The 14,938-nt window shown below is 37.5% G+C and overlaps 1 protein-coding gene across 2 annotated transcripts in view; it reads right to left on the reverse strand.

Moving 5' to 3' along the window:
- Positions 1–14,938, reverse strand: part of KCNIP4 (potassium voltage-gated channel interacting protein 4) — a 344,665-nt gene that overhangs the window by 268,685 nt on the left and 61,042 nt on the right. Inside the window, exon 1 of one of the 2 annotated variants that reach the window (XM_005415433.3) lies at positions 14,412–14,725. The exons of the other annotated variant lie outside the window; for it this stretch is intronic. Within the exon in view, the coding sequence (XP_005415490.1) occupies positions 14,412–14,499 (88 nt within the window). The 5' untranslated portion in view covers positions 14,500–14,725. Of the gene's footprint in view, positions 1–14,411; positions 14,726–14,938 lie in introns of those variants that run through there. 2 annotated transcript variants of the gene reach the window in all.

Raw genomic sequence — 14,938 nt, forward strand, 5'->3', positions numbered from 1 at the left:
CCAACAGCTACTGCTCTCAGTCTGGGGAGGCAGCAAGGAAAAAAAATCTACAACAAATTACACATGATGCATTTTTAGTAGCCCCAGTAGGAGGTTTTTTGTGTCACTAGGAGACAGGATACTGTGCAACAGACTGCCTGAGAGAAGAGGTTAACAAATTGGGTTGTAAAAAGAATCTATGTGGAAGGTGACCTTCTGAGAAAGGTATTCCAGCCTCTGGCTGGGATGAGGAAAGGGTATGACTGCTGTAGAATTATATTAAAGCAGCTTATCACTCACTTCTGAAAGAGAGTTGTCCTGGCAACTTTGCTGTGTATTGAGTCATGTGCTGCTGCACTTATGCGTTTGTATGCCTTTGACGTATTTTCTTGATTGGACTTTTCAGGAATCCGCTGCTGGAATGCTAAGTCTTTAATCCTCCATCATAAGACAGATACCAAGCTACTTAATTGTACCAGAATGACTTCTGCCCCAGGACTGGAAAGGATCAAAGCACAGGCAGCAGTTTTATCCAGTTTTCTTGGACTTCAGCAGAATGTAGGCACCAAGGTCCCATCGTACTTACCCACAAGCTGAACCAGCTTGTTCTTGTCAGGGAATTGGTGGTGAAACAAAAGTCTCAAATCAGTTTCACTTTCTATCTAGTCAACCAAGTGCTGTTTTAGAATGACTGATCTTAATGATTGCCAGTAGCATCCATGGAAGAATCTCTTCAAAGGCATTACTGAGTCTCACAAAGCACTGGAGCAACAGTCATTCCTCTTGTTCTGTTTAGAAGAAATTCACAGTGGCTTACATAGATACACTCTGCACTAGTAATGTGTTTTAATACCTTGTTATTCTAGTAGAAAGCAAAGAGAAAAGGTCAAAAAATGCCAAGAGTTTTCAATTCTTTTAAACAAATGAGTGGAAGCAGTGAACTGGTTGTAAGGAGATCACTGATCTTTTGAGGCAGGTCTCAGGCATCAGTTCCCTTTCAGGATGTGTATGACCACTTGATTTGGATGTACTACTTTTATGAGTCTTCCAGCCTTTAATGATACATTTAAAAACAAAAAAAAAGGCAAAGGCAGGAAATGCAGTAGTTACAGGCAGTGACATCACATCAGAGGAAAGTTACAGTGAAGGAGTCCCTAGAAGGCAAATGTCAAAGCTCCAAATGTTCAGCAGATTCATAAGTGTCCAGAAACACGAGATGAACAACGAAGCTAGAAAAATCCACTGGTGATACTCAGTGAAGTGTTAGTAGAAGAACTGCAGAAGCACCACACAGAACTCAGTGACCAGGGATGAAGTGATCAAAGACAGCAGGCAGATGAAACAAAGCACCAATATAAGGCAGGTAGGAAAACCAATTTTACCTCACACCATAGGGTGGTGAATCAAGACAGACTACAAGTACTGAAAAATAGAAACATACTCTTGTAATTCATAGGTCTAAGAAAACATTAGCTTAGCAGCAGGTATGAAAAAAAGCAAACAAAATGTTCTGAATTATTACAGAAGTATAAAAAAAACCTGAAGAGCGACCATACAGAACTCTTATAGTAGGGGGACTGTACATTTTTGAGTACTACAAGGCCTGAATTTCCTAGACTTAACAGAAAGTAGTAAAAGCAAAGCTATATATATAGGTGCCACTGTGAAGAAAAATATTTATTTTCAAGACTATTAATTAAAAAAATTATTTTAAAAAAATTTGAAATTTTAGTATATAGTATCAGTTTTGTGAGTACAAACCTATCCTGTAAGGAGACAAAATAAGTGATGTTTAAATGCACAGAAATAATTAGGAAAAATCTAAGCTGAGCCCTACTCATCTCCTAACTACTGACCTTCAGCATTTCTTCCTATGCCATATTCAATCTGCAGGGAGCTGTGAGTGCAGCAAGGCTCTTCTGCTCAGCCTGTAAGTGGGCAGAAACATGAAGCAGGGTATTTCCACTACCTTCCCAGTGCCCTCTAGATACAACTATATGTGTTTGAAGGCTTCTTCCTTCAAATTCTGCTCCTCCACGGCCCAGCTGGCTAAAGCTCCAGCATTGCACATTTCCCTTCACAGCTCCCAGATCCACAGGCACACCATGATGTTTACTTCACTTTTTCAATTCACTGTGGTGCAACTATTTCTGCCTCTCACCCTTTGCCCTGTCAGATTCTAAAGCCAATGCACCTCCAGGTAAGGTATAGATGTAGTAACAGAACTGAGTCTATTTAAGTGTGGAATGCTTCACCCTCAGGTATACACTTTGGTGGTATTTCTTAAGTAGCTACGGCGCAATACGGACCTGGTAATTGATGCAGGTTAAGTAAATCTGAAAAAAAAAAGTAGTAGCGCAAAATATAAACTAAAATGTTATATTGTTTGGAAAGAACAGTATTGTAAAAATTTGTTGTTGCTGTTCATACAGTCATACATACAATGTCACAGTATATGTTTATCTTACAAGTAAGCCATAGTAGAAAGAAAATCTCAAACCTAAATTTTCTGACTTTGATCAGCAGCAATACAGCTAAAAGTAAACAGTCAGCATAAAATTTTCACTGAAAAATGTAAACACTCTATTTTCTATCATTACATGGCTCTCTTTACTGATGAACTCTACCTGGTAAGATAGGAGATAAGAATACTACTACTAATTTTGTAAATGGGGGACACACACAGCAAACTGCCCACTTAGACTGTTAAGGTGGATCACAGAATGGATCAGGTTGGGAGGGACCACAGTGGTCCAACCTCCCTGCACAAGCAGGGCCATCCCAGAGCACATAGCACAGAGCTGTGTCCAGACAGCTCTTGAGTATCTCCAGTGAGGGAGACTCCAAAACCTCTCTGGGCAGCCTGTTCCACGTGCAGTCACATACACAGTAAGTCCTTCCTCATATTCAGATGGAATTTCCTGGGCATCAGCTTCTGCCCATTGCCTCTTGTCCTGTTTCTTGGCACCACCAAGCAGAACCCTACTCCATGATTCTGACACCCTCCCTTAGAGACACTGATGAGGTCCCCTCTGAACTGTCTCTTCTTGAGGCTGCACAGGTCCAGTTCCCCCAGTCATTCCTCATAAGAGAGATGCTCCACTCCCTTAATCATCCTTGTCACCCTCAGCCGGACCCACTCCAGTATATTTACAAGAATTATATTGCTTTTTGAAGGGTAGTTTCCCCCTTGATGAAAAAGGATACCTTTTTACTACATGGTACAACTTGATTGATGAAAACATCTCAGCAGACTACTCATGGAAGGACTGGCCTTAGTCCTACACTGTCTCAACAGGACGACATTTCAATTACTGTCACAGTACGATACTATACAGACAACAGGTAGGTAATTTAATAGATCAGTCCAGAACTTCCTGTAAGCAATACATACAATCCAATTAGTTTCTCACAATAGACTACAGCAGTTATTTGAGGAGCTTCAAGCACTTCATCTGGTAAGTCTTCACAGGGCAGGAATGCCCTGCTGTTCCTATTCCCATCTGTCACTCAGCATTAAAGTTTCAGAGCATTGTGAACGTGAACACAGGGGATGTTGCAGCACTTAAATTCACCTGTGTGTGACAAGAGGGAGAGTGCCTGAATAGCAATGAAACTTCCAAAACCAGCAGTCAGGGTAACAGATACATTAAACTGAAAGTGAGTAGTGACTGTCAGCCACCATCACCTCTGTCTTCCCCAACATGCATTTCAGTTACTGTTGCAACTTACTGGACTCAAAAATCAGCCCAATTTTGAAGGAATAAATATTTCTACAATGTAAAAATTTTGCCTTCAATGCTAGAGGTTCAGAGTGCTGAGAGCGACGACATGACACCATGCTGTCCATTAAATATTTCTCTCAGACCAAACTCTTCATTGGTACAGATTTGCCTGCAGCTTTACACCAAGGATGAATCTGATACACAATAACAAAGAGGTATCAGAGGCTGTGCATAAATGTACATTTTTATTTACTAGTGTCACTTGTGCTCTTCTTTCTCCTCCATTCTCTCTCCTTACCCTCAGCCCTAATTTTCCTTACAGTCTTATTTTATATTTCCTGTTCTCCTGACATTAAGTTTTATCTAATTTTCTTCATTTGGTTACATTTTTAAAAGTTATTAGCTGATTGAATAACTTAAAAATTTTCTTGTCCTCAGTAAAAAGCCCTTATGCCTTTTCAGGAATCCTGAGGAGCTGTACACATATGCAACTCAGGGAAGTTAATTATTAATTATCAGTAAGGTGGAATAGTTAAGATTAATTCAGTCACTGCTGAGACCCACTCATTCAGAATTAAAATAGAATTTGGTTTCATTTCCTTGAGAAATGAATTATGCTAAATCAAAATGAGATCAGTTCTGATTTTTCTGCAATGTAACAGTTTTACTTAATTTCAATTAAATCTTCTCATGAAGACAATTCCTTACATTTCTCTTATGCTTTAACTCCTTTTCTGAAGCAGTAATGGAAGCAGCTTACAAAACTTGTGTTAGGCTGCAGTACAGCAATTTGAAACAGCTTATCATTGTTGCTTAATATTTGTTTGTCTGGGAACAAACATATGATAATTTGGGGAAATTGACTAAACATATATAATCATTAGCCTCACATTGACAGTAATGAAAAAATTTCAGATGCGTTTGCCACAGAAGGCTCTGCAGATTTCACTGTTTACTGTGGTGGATTCCATAGGCATCACTGATAGTGAATTAGATGGTAAGAGTACTGATTGTACCTGAGAGATGCTGATATGAGCACATTTAAAACTTGTAAGTGAAAACTAACATTGTAGAGAAGAGGGGTTTATTTAAAACTGGGTGTACTTATAAATTTTAAATATATATTTTTATAAAGGTAAAAATCATAATTTGTACATAATCGAAGATAATCTAAATAATCAACAACAGTTGATTGTCTTAGGTGTATGCACCCATACTCTGTGTACTCTAATTGATTAGAAATTAACCCAATTTTTTTGGCCCCAAGTGGATGCATCTGTGTGTCTGCATCCCATTTGACCAGCAGCTCTCAGTTTTTAAGTGCTGAAGAAACCAGAGCCCCCAAAATTACATCATGCCCTTGTCCAAAGGAAATCATCTGAGGGGAAAACCTGACCTGGGATTTTTAAAGAAATTCTTCAACTAACATAATGAAATGTAGCGACTGGAATAAAAAATCTATGGACAAACTTTTGAGAAGTAAATGACAAAAGAGCCTAATTCCTATTTTTATAGTTGACTAAGGAATCTATTTTCTGCTGACCTTTACAAGTGTTACTATAAATCAAATATAAATGATCAACTGTCACCTTTTTCCCTGAAATTAAATGATGTTTACAATAGCTGTCACAGAAAGGTCTGCACTGCACAAATTCTAAATGCTGACTTTATTCACATGCCTCATAAAGGGTATTTAAAAAATTACAAATCTGCTGACAAAAACCGGACTAACAGACACAAAATCTAGTACCTCTTTTCATATTTATTCAGTTTCTTAAACTAATGGAGTATGGCTGTTGATGAAAACAGATTTTTTTTCCTCTCCATCCCAAACACTTTTATATTTAAAATTGATCACACTGCCTAGATGGGGACTCCATAAAAAGCTCAAGAAGGTAAATCAAATTGCTATCAGTTTTAAAAGATAAAGAGCCTATTTGACACACACACACCATGTATTGTATATGCTTACTTTAAGTTTATGTAGTCTGAAGAAACAGTAATGACAAACTTAATTTATAAAACTATGGCATCTATATTATTTGGAATAGAACTTCAAATGCAGAACTAAAACAAGTTAGAGTTCAATACTGCAGGAATCTAATAATAATCTATAAATGTTGTATGTTCAAAATGTTCAATATTAGCAGAAACCCACAGTAGCAGGACCCCCTAGACTACCTGCTGTAGCTTTAAAAAGGAAGTTTACAAAATAAAATAATTTTTAATTTTTTGAAACATGTCAGGGGAGTAAACCCCCTTGGTCTAAGTGTATACATATTTGCACCATGATACAGATTTCAGATAAAAATACAAAGACATACATTTGCATTTTAAAATAGAATATAAAGGTAAAATCTTAGTTAATATTTAAAAAATAATTGATCCAATTTTGGCAGCTTTTTGCAGTGAAAAGTTCAGGAGTTTTATTTCAGACAGTTTTTAATTTGTTTGTTTGATTTTAAATTACTTTAAAAGTCAGTATTTCATATTTGGAAATGAAAGAAGTATTGGAGTGAATTGCATTGTCTTCTATGACAGGCTGTCATCATGAAGAGACAGGAGGCAAGTGAAGAGTTCATGAGTCAATATCCAATTCAGAGACATAAAAATCTATAAGTGGAATTCAAATTAACTGGGTTATACACAGAAAATATAAATGTTACAAATTAATTTGGTCTGAAAACACAGTAAAGCAAGTAAAGACCACCACACCACCAGGAAAGAGAACAGAGGTGATGTGACAACCAGGGTCACTGTGTTATTGCCTATAAACAGGTGACTGCCAGTGTAATGGGACATAAGATTGGCATTCACCAGCCACAAAGCAGCATTAAGTTTTATCAGTTCTACTGTTTCTGTTTGGCTGTATCAGAGCCAGTCACACAGAACTACTAGTTAAAGACTGAAGTGCTGTGGGCAGGTAGCTCAGTGCCCATGTACTTCCAAGCCAACATACCACTGCTATTTTCCAGCTTGGCCATTAACTTTTTATCCAGACATGGTATTGAACTGGCCATTGTCTATCGCTAATGTCCTTACAGAATTCAAATATTAAATATGTTAAGAAAATATATTTAATATTACTTTCTGCTAATACAGGCTCAGATTTAGGATAGCCCTTGCAGACTGTTACGTATGAACATGTGGTTATCCCAGTTTGGAAGACAGGGAATCCATGAAACTAAAAGTTAAAATACACACTATTACTGAAAGTTACTAAATGTACATACATCATCCTATTTGGGTGAATGAGATTGTCATGGTTTCTCATTTTTATTCCCAGCTTGCATCTTTCCCTTAACTGCCAAAAATAAAGCTATGAAGCAGGTCCAAAAATATTGGGGTTTTAAAACCTCCATTAGAATGATCAGCAATTGACACTGATACTGATAGCATGCACCCATCTTCCTTAGCTAGCCCTGCTTTATATGATACTCATTTTTATTCATCATTAGAGTTTCTAATCCCTTTTCAGGGTATTTAATACTACAGGAAAAAAAAGTATATCCACATACACTTTCCTATGGACTAGTTCATAGAACTTATCCTAAGGCTATTCCATATGTGAAGCCTAACAAACACAAGATATTAAAAAAAAACATGAAGTGATTCTTATTAGCAATCTGTAAAAACACTGTCTGAAAAACTATTTCAGTTGACTTCATATTCAGTTTATAACTCCATTTAATCTACCTGCTTTAAACTTCTGGTCATTGCAGGAAGGTGCTCAGGTGAAATCACTTAGTTGAGAACAAAAAGAGGCAGGAATACAACTGCTGAATGAAACAGTGAAAACATCTTAACCCCAGAGAAGTTTATTTTGACTTTTGTGATTGGGTTTTTGTTTGTTTTGAAATCTCAAGACTGATGAAACTGATGTAAAGTAGCATTTATGAAAGGCTTCATATCCTTCTTAGGCAAAAAAAAAACCCCTAACCAATTAGTAAATGCAGGCTGGACTTTCTGATGGCATGTTCTTTGATAAAACAGATTACCAGAGGCAGTCTCTAGTCCTTCATTTTGCTTTTTTTTTTTTTTTCACAGAAATGCTTCCTGGCCTACTGCCAAGAGAAATATGTCATCTGAGCACAGGTGTGGGAGGCCTCACAACTGTTCTCCTCTGACGGTCCCATTTCATATGCCTATCCCTGCCACAAGTCTGAGACTGTTCTGGACAGTAGATTATTCTGAACTCTTTCAAGGGCTGCTCCTTGGTAAATCCAGGAATCACCTTTTTTGAATGCAGGTTAGCAATCTAAAAACAGAGGAACGGCCATATTGGCTTAGACTAAGGATCCTTCTAGCTCAATATCCTCTCTTCACCAACAGCCGTCAGTGTATGCCCAGTGAAAACAAGAAACAGGAGAAGCACTTAGAACATTTTCTACTAACACTTTTATAGCCATGGACTACATTCATCTCAGGGAAATTCTAACATGTTTAATCTAGACAGCGTCTCCCAACAGGTTTGTTTTCCAACTCTTTACCTAGCTGGTCCCTCTGGACTCATGTAGAACTTTTTGCGCTGACAACACCCTTTAGTAAGGAGTTTCACAGGTTTTTCAGCCTCTGTTTTTTCAGGGTTTCATTCCTGGTCAGCAGTAAGCTCACTGCCCATCCATTCAGACATAAAGCTCATTTTGTCCAGCACGTACCACTTCATTTTACGTTACATTGAATTTTATCTGTCATTTTAATGTCTTTGAGAATCATTGTATAATGTCTGTCTACAGTAGAAATTCCTTATAAAAGGAACAAAAACATAACAACCAAAAAACAAGTCTGTGCATTCCAAAATTGTGTTTATTTCAGTTTGCACCCAAATTTCTAATCTAAATACATCCTTCTCCTAGCTGCTTCTATACTCCTAGCTACCCTGTGCAACGGTTAAATGAAAAGTATACACACAGTGAAGAACTGCATTATATTGTACAAGGCTGAGACAGTCCTAATGCTGCCATTTTCCAACATTTTGTCTGCAGGATTTGGTAACTTTTTTAAAGTTCTTTTAAGAGTATTTTAAAGCATATTATCAAGAGCTGTGCCTTATGTACAGATGAATTATTAATACTATATTTATAAATGGCATCAGGAGTTTGGACTCTTACAAGAACAGTAGAACTTCCAAAGGGAAGATTGTTAATGATGACTATAGAATGCTTTCCAATGTGTCATTTGCAAGAAAAGATGAACTGTATCTATCATTTTAATTAAGAGTCAAACTTGGAATGAGAGAGTAAAGCCTCAATTTTTTCAACATAAATGGTATGCAGCATGCTAACTTTGTCCTTTTCCAATTAACACAACATAAGAAGCCTTAAGAATTCAGTGAGGGCTCTTTTGGAACAATCTGGAAAAAATCTTTAAATAGGTTATATGATGTTAATGCCTGAAAAACATGGGACATTTGAGTCAAATATTTAAAAATATTCATGAGAATATGTTTAAAGATAAGGGTATTGACTTTAGATGCCCCACTTCAAGGTATCCACTACTGCTTCATGCATCTGTGAAGTTCAGTCTATCTCAAATATGCAGGATTATAGAACTTGAAGCTGAAACACTTTGCACAACACTGAATTGCAAATCACGAAGAGCAAAGGCAGTCTGTGTAGACCCATTTCTGATGAGGGAAAAATTTATAATTTTTGAGTGCTTAAAGGTAATTTGTTATAACACATTTTGTAACAAATCATACTACTTGAAATCTGAGCAATTTTCTACAAAATTGATGAAAGTTCACAGTAAATCTGCAGCATGTGAGAGGCATATAGGTAGGATTGGTTTTTTGAGGGAACAAACCAAATATTTTTAATTTTTTCCAATTTGAAGCAGAACGCATTTCAAGTACAGTAAGTTAAGGCATTCTCAGCTTTTCCTAGAGTATATTTCACATTGCCTGCAACTAAGCTCAATACATCTTGGTCTTTTGTCTCAGAGCACTTTCTGTACTACAGTCTATTCTAAATAAAATGCCTATTGGAGTGATAATACATAGAGGAATAGCATAATATAAAAGTAATTTCAAAAGCCAGGTATTCAACAGTGCAATAAATGAAAAATCCTAGAAACATTACAGGAGGACTCGGGCAAAATTCTCCAAATATATTTAACAAGAGCTAACAACAAGAACAACAACAAAATTTTGGTTGGTTGGATGGTATTTTTTCAGGTATTTTTCTTTCAAAGTCTGATATTTTATACTCAAACAACTCTGTCAGGTAGTGAATGAAACCTACTCGAAATCCCACTGTAACCAGTGGGATATCCCATTCAGTATCCACCACACCCTTCCACTGAAGGAATTTCTCTGAGAGGGAGATGAATAACAAGACAGCACCTGCAAAAGTTGCTAGTCCTAATCAGAAAACTGAGCAAGCATAAAGTACAATGCAGAATTTCAAGTGAAATCTGGAATGGTTTATTTTAAATTAATGAGACTTCTTTTCCAAAACAGGATGTGGCAAATATTTCACTCTTGTACATTATAACTTGTAAAATTATCTATAGAGAGATCACTGCACCTCTGTATAGGAAAAGTTTCTGAAACCCCAGAGGTTCAAACTACCTCATAGGCAACAGCCAAGAGATTCTGACCTTGAATCTGGAATTCTTTCCCATTAAAAATAAATGAAAAAAGACTAATTAGGTTCATGAATAATACTGATTTGGTATTAAGAAAAAAGAAGAAAGAAATATTTCAGCAATAAAAAAGGCATTTGGAAACACATTCAACCTGTTTTCCTATAGATGTTGACATTTTAGGTTTTCCGTAACATCTTCAAGATAAAAGGTCCTTTTAAAATAATTTTATGTTATATCCTGTTTGCATAAAAAGGGGAACAGTCTTTTTATCTGCTCTCTTTGTCTCATATTTTTAAAGATTATTTTGATATTTTGCATCATTTTTGTCTTTTAATTTATTCTACTTCTTATATTATGCACCATAGAAGTCAAGGGACCAGCATTCAAAAAAGGTGATTCCTCTTGGATTTACCAAGGAGTAGCCCATGAAGGAATTCAGAATAATCTACTGTCCTAAACAGTCTCAGGCTTTTGGCAGTGATAAGCACATGAAATAGGACAGTCAGAGGAGTAGAGTTGTGAGGACTCCCACAGCTTCAGAGCTATGCTCAGATGATATATTCCTCTTGGCAGTAGGCCAGAAAACATTTCTGTGCAAAAAAAGGCAAAATGAAGGACTAGAGACTACCTTTGGAAATCTGTTTTATCAAAGAACATGCCAGCAGGAAGTACAAGCTGCATTCACTAAATAGTTTGCTTTTTTTTACCTAAGAAAAAATAAATACTACTTTACACCAATTTCATCAACCTTGAGATTCAAAAACAAAGAAACAAACAAAATCTCCAGAAAAATCTAAAGAAGACAAAAAACCCCACATCAATCCCTAACCTAATCTACAAAAGCCTAGAAGAGTGAGATAACCAGTTTGTTGGAGAGAGTGCAATTTCACAGCCAGGGCTGTTCTCCACTTCATTCCCTGCATACAAATATGCTAACTGGGAATTTGAATCTGTCCTGTAAAATCTGGCCTCCTATAGGTCATATCAGACATTTAATAAAAACATGCCTGAAAGGGATGTAATTGTGAAAATCTACCACTGAATTCAATAGTGGTTTTGGTTCTATCATCTCTTTAATCTTTCATCAGTTGTGATGGTTAAGAAAAATTTCATGGCCGTTGCTCTGCAATCACTTTTCCTCCATTTTAAAATAGTGTGACCTACTTCTTGATCTCAAAATTATTCATTTTGTTATTTATAATATAGAAATCCATGTTGCATCCAAAAACTAAAACTTTCTCAAGAGCAGTGCCAAGATTTTATGACAGTGTTTCAAAGACCAGGTGCTTGCAAGTCAAGAGGCAGGAGGCAACAAAGTATGGATTGGTATGATATTTGGTTTGCCATCTTCAGTGAGGAAATATGTTTCACTTGTGGAAACACATCAACTTATTATATAAAGGAAATCATGCTAAAAACTTTGTTTAAAAGACTATTTCTTTTCACTACATTTTGCTATCAATCATAGTGACTTGCTGTAAAAAAAAATAATTGAGAGAGATCTGGATGTATTCATGCAGAGAGTGCCACTTAAAACCCATTGTAAAGATTTATACAGCATTTACCTTCAAGCAAGGGGGTAGTTTCATTAATATTGGTTCCAGCTGAGTGGACTATGAAGTACAAGTCCAGGCTTATGTATTATTACAGACAGCTATATGAGACCATTTTTATTTTAAACATTTAGATTCACCACAGAACAGGTCTGTAGTGCTATAAATGGTTATGAAACACAAGCTATGGCACCAGTAATCAACAGTGACTCCTTAGCCAGGCCCCTTAGCCAGTAAACCCAGTCTCCCTCCCATATTACTTTGTTTTGTTTTCTGATCAATGTAATCACACCAGCTGCAGCACAGCTTGTGCAAATGTGTAGATTAAGTATATATTCAACATGCCTACCCATACAGGACAAAGGGATGGATTGGACTCAGTGCAAGTATTTTCAAGAAAGTGTAGTTCCAAACTATTAAGTATAATTTAAATACTAAGGAACACCTGAAAAAGAAACCAGGAGCCATCAACATATAAATTAAATTACATTTACCATTGTGGTTCTTAGTAAACACTTACACTTTGAAATTAATTGGCCACTTGGGTGAGGAGATAGTCTGCTTCTAAGAAGTTAAATAAACATACCTTGTTTCTGATACCTCTCCTAAATTTTTGAATGCTCAAGATAGAAACAGCAGTATCTTTAATATACAAAGTATAACTTTCTAACACTTTCAACTAGGCTCTCTCATTCATCTTCATTAATTATCAACTAATTATCAACAGAATAAATTATGCATTAGATTTTTCAGGCTGAACAGTAACTGGTTTGCAACAGTTGAGGTTACTGAGTAGGACTAGGCTATGCAAGAGCTTAACAGTGGAGCTCTATGTTCCTTGGCATTTCAGGTATTACCACATTATCCTGATCTCATTTGCCACATCATTTGAACATGATGAAGTCTATTAACTTAATAAGAGTAGTAAGATACCATTACCTGTAGTAAAAACAAACTGAAAATCTCCTCAGAAGAATCTCAGCTCTTCCTAAGAGTGGGGATTTTTTGCTTGCTTGCCTTTAAGGAAACACGTCTGAGGCCACTCCACTTGGCTTTTTATCATCGAATACGTGCTGTTTACTTGTAAAAAAAATAACTTCCTTTAGTGATAGCATATGAATCAGTATCCACAGCAAGTCTTGGAAATGGTTTTGAATTGTGAGCTCAGAAAGGTTGCAGCACAAATGTCAATCTGAAAAATAGAGTAGTGTGTGCATCATTCGCTAGATAGAAAAGGAAAAGCTCGGATGACTTTGTGAAAAGAGTATTGCTATGAATTTCTAACACATCTTTCTTCTTGCATCATATATTATTTAATTTCCATAGCAACCCACAGGAGCAAGAAGCCAGTGTTTTCAGAAAAATTTGAATTGATGCAGTTCACAAAAGAGAAACTACGATAGACTAGGAATGATAGAGAAAATAAAGGCAGGGAAATTCTGCTACCAGACACTCGAAGTTATTAAAAAGCTGTGTCAGATTTCCAAAAGTTACAAGCATCCTATGAAGTATGCATTGTCAGTGTTTGTGCTATGACTTTTATAGCATTGTAATCCCAAATCTGATTAATTGCATGCATCAATTCTTCCAATAAGGTCAACTTTGCTCTCAAATCTTTTCATCAGTGCCAAAACAAACAACACAAATAGCCAGCACACCACCACCACCACCAAATAAATTAAAATAACCAGCTGAAACTTTCAGATGACTTTAAATAAATGGCTTTTAATTCTCAACGATCGTGGTAGCATAACTGGATATCATCTGCTGATGCTGGACTTGCAACTCTGCCAGGGAAAAAAAAAGTAACTGAAGTCTAGAAAGAAGCACAATTCTATTTTATAAATACAGAATGACATAATGTAAGTTATCATATTTGTCAGCTGTTGAGAACAGCTACATAAAATGCTGAATTGGGAGAAAAGTATATTTTCCAAAGTCATAAGAAAGCTACAGCATCTGCTCAGTCTAGCTTAGAAACCTTCCCTGGTACTGCACACTTAGTCCAAGGTTACAGAAGAAAAATTACCTAAGGAAAGCTGACAACCACTATGTTTCAAATTCCTTAAGGGCAAAGCACAAGTGTTATTCACAATTTCCTACAAGATACCACAACATCCCATTGACAGATTGCAGCTGATTTACATCTTTAGATAAGCAAAACCAAGCCTCCGAGAAAGAGAATGTAGTGTGCTTGTCAAAGAATATCAGTCCAAGAAACAGTGAAAATAAAAAACATAAGATTCATCCTTTATGACCAATGTGTCTTCTCTGCAGTACTGCTAACACATACAGGTGGACAGGTGGAACCATGTACACTCACATCCCAATTTGGGTTCGTGTGTGTAAAGGCTTAGAGAATGTCAGACTGTCTAAACACTGTAACATCAGATTCTGCTCTGTTTTCATTATGCTCAGCCACAAAGTAGTTCACAGATCTTCTTTTATTATTATTTATAAGATGAAAGGAATGATAATATAAAACAATGACAACCCTGTATTATCCTTAGGCAATTCTCTCGTTATCATGCTGAACAGCTCGACTACAGAGAAAAACAGTCATTACCTGTGTGAAGAGAACCTGTGATTAGCCTGAGAAGGTACTGGGCAAATTTCATTATTTCCCGCTTACACCGCTTCCTACAGCCACTCATCTTAGGCAATGGGGTATTCCTCTGAGGAGAGCCTGACGACTTTGCCAGTAAAGGGAACAGTTTCTGTCAGCAAACTTCTGGGGCAGTCCAGAGCCTCACACGGCCTCGCCGCCTCCTCACGGCCGAGCAAACTCCGCCGATCTACCTCGGGTGGCTGCGCAAGGGAGCCCGCGGCGGCCGGCGGTGCGTGGAGCGGGCGCTGCCACGGCACAGCGCGGTGCGGCACGGCTCGGCTGGGCAGGACACGGCTCGGCAGGACACAGCTCGGCTGGGCAGGACACGACACGGCTCGGCTGGGCAGGACACGACACGGCTCGGCTGGGCAGGACACGACACGGCTCGGCTGGGCAGGACACGACACGGCTCGGCTGGGCAGGACACGACACGGCACGGCTCGGCTCGGCTCGGCTCGGCACGGCGCGGTGCAGGCACTGGCGCG

Source organism: Geospiza fortis, unplaced genomic scaffold, assembly GCF_000277835.1.
Source record: "Geospiza fortis unplaced genomic scaffold, GeoFor_1.0 scaffold40, whole genome shotgun sequence".
NCBI classification, from domain to species: domain Eukaryota; kingdom Metazoa; phylum Chordata; class Aves; order Passeriformes; family Thraupidae; genus Geospiza; species Geospiza fortis.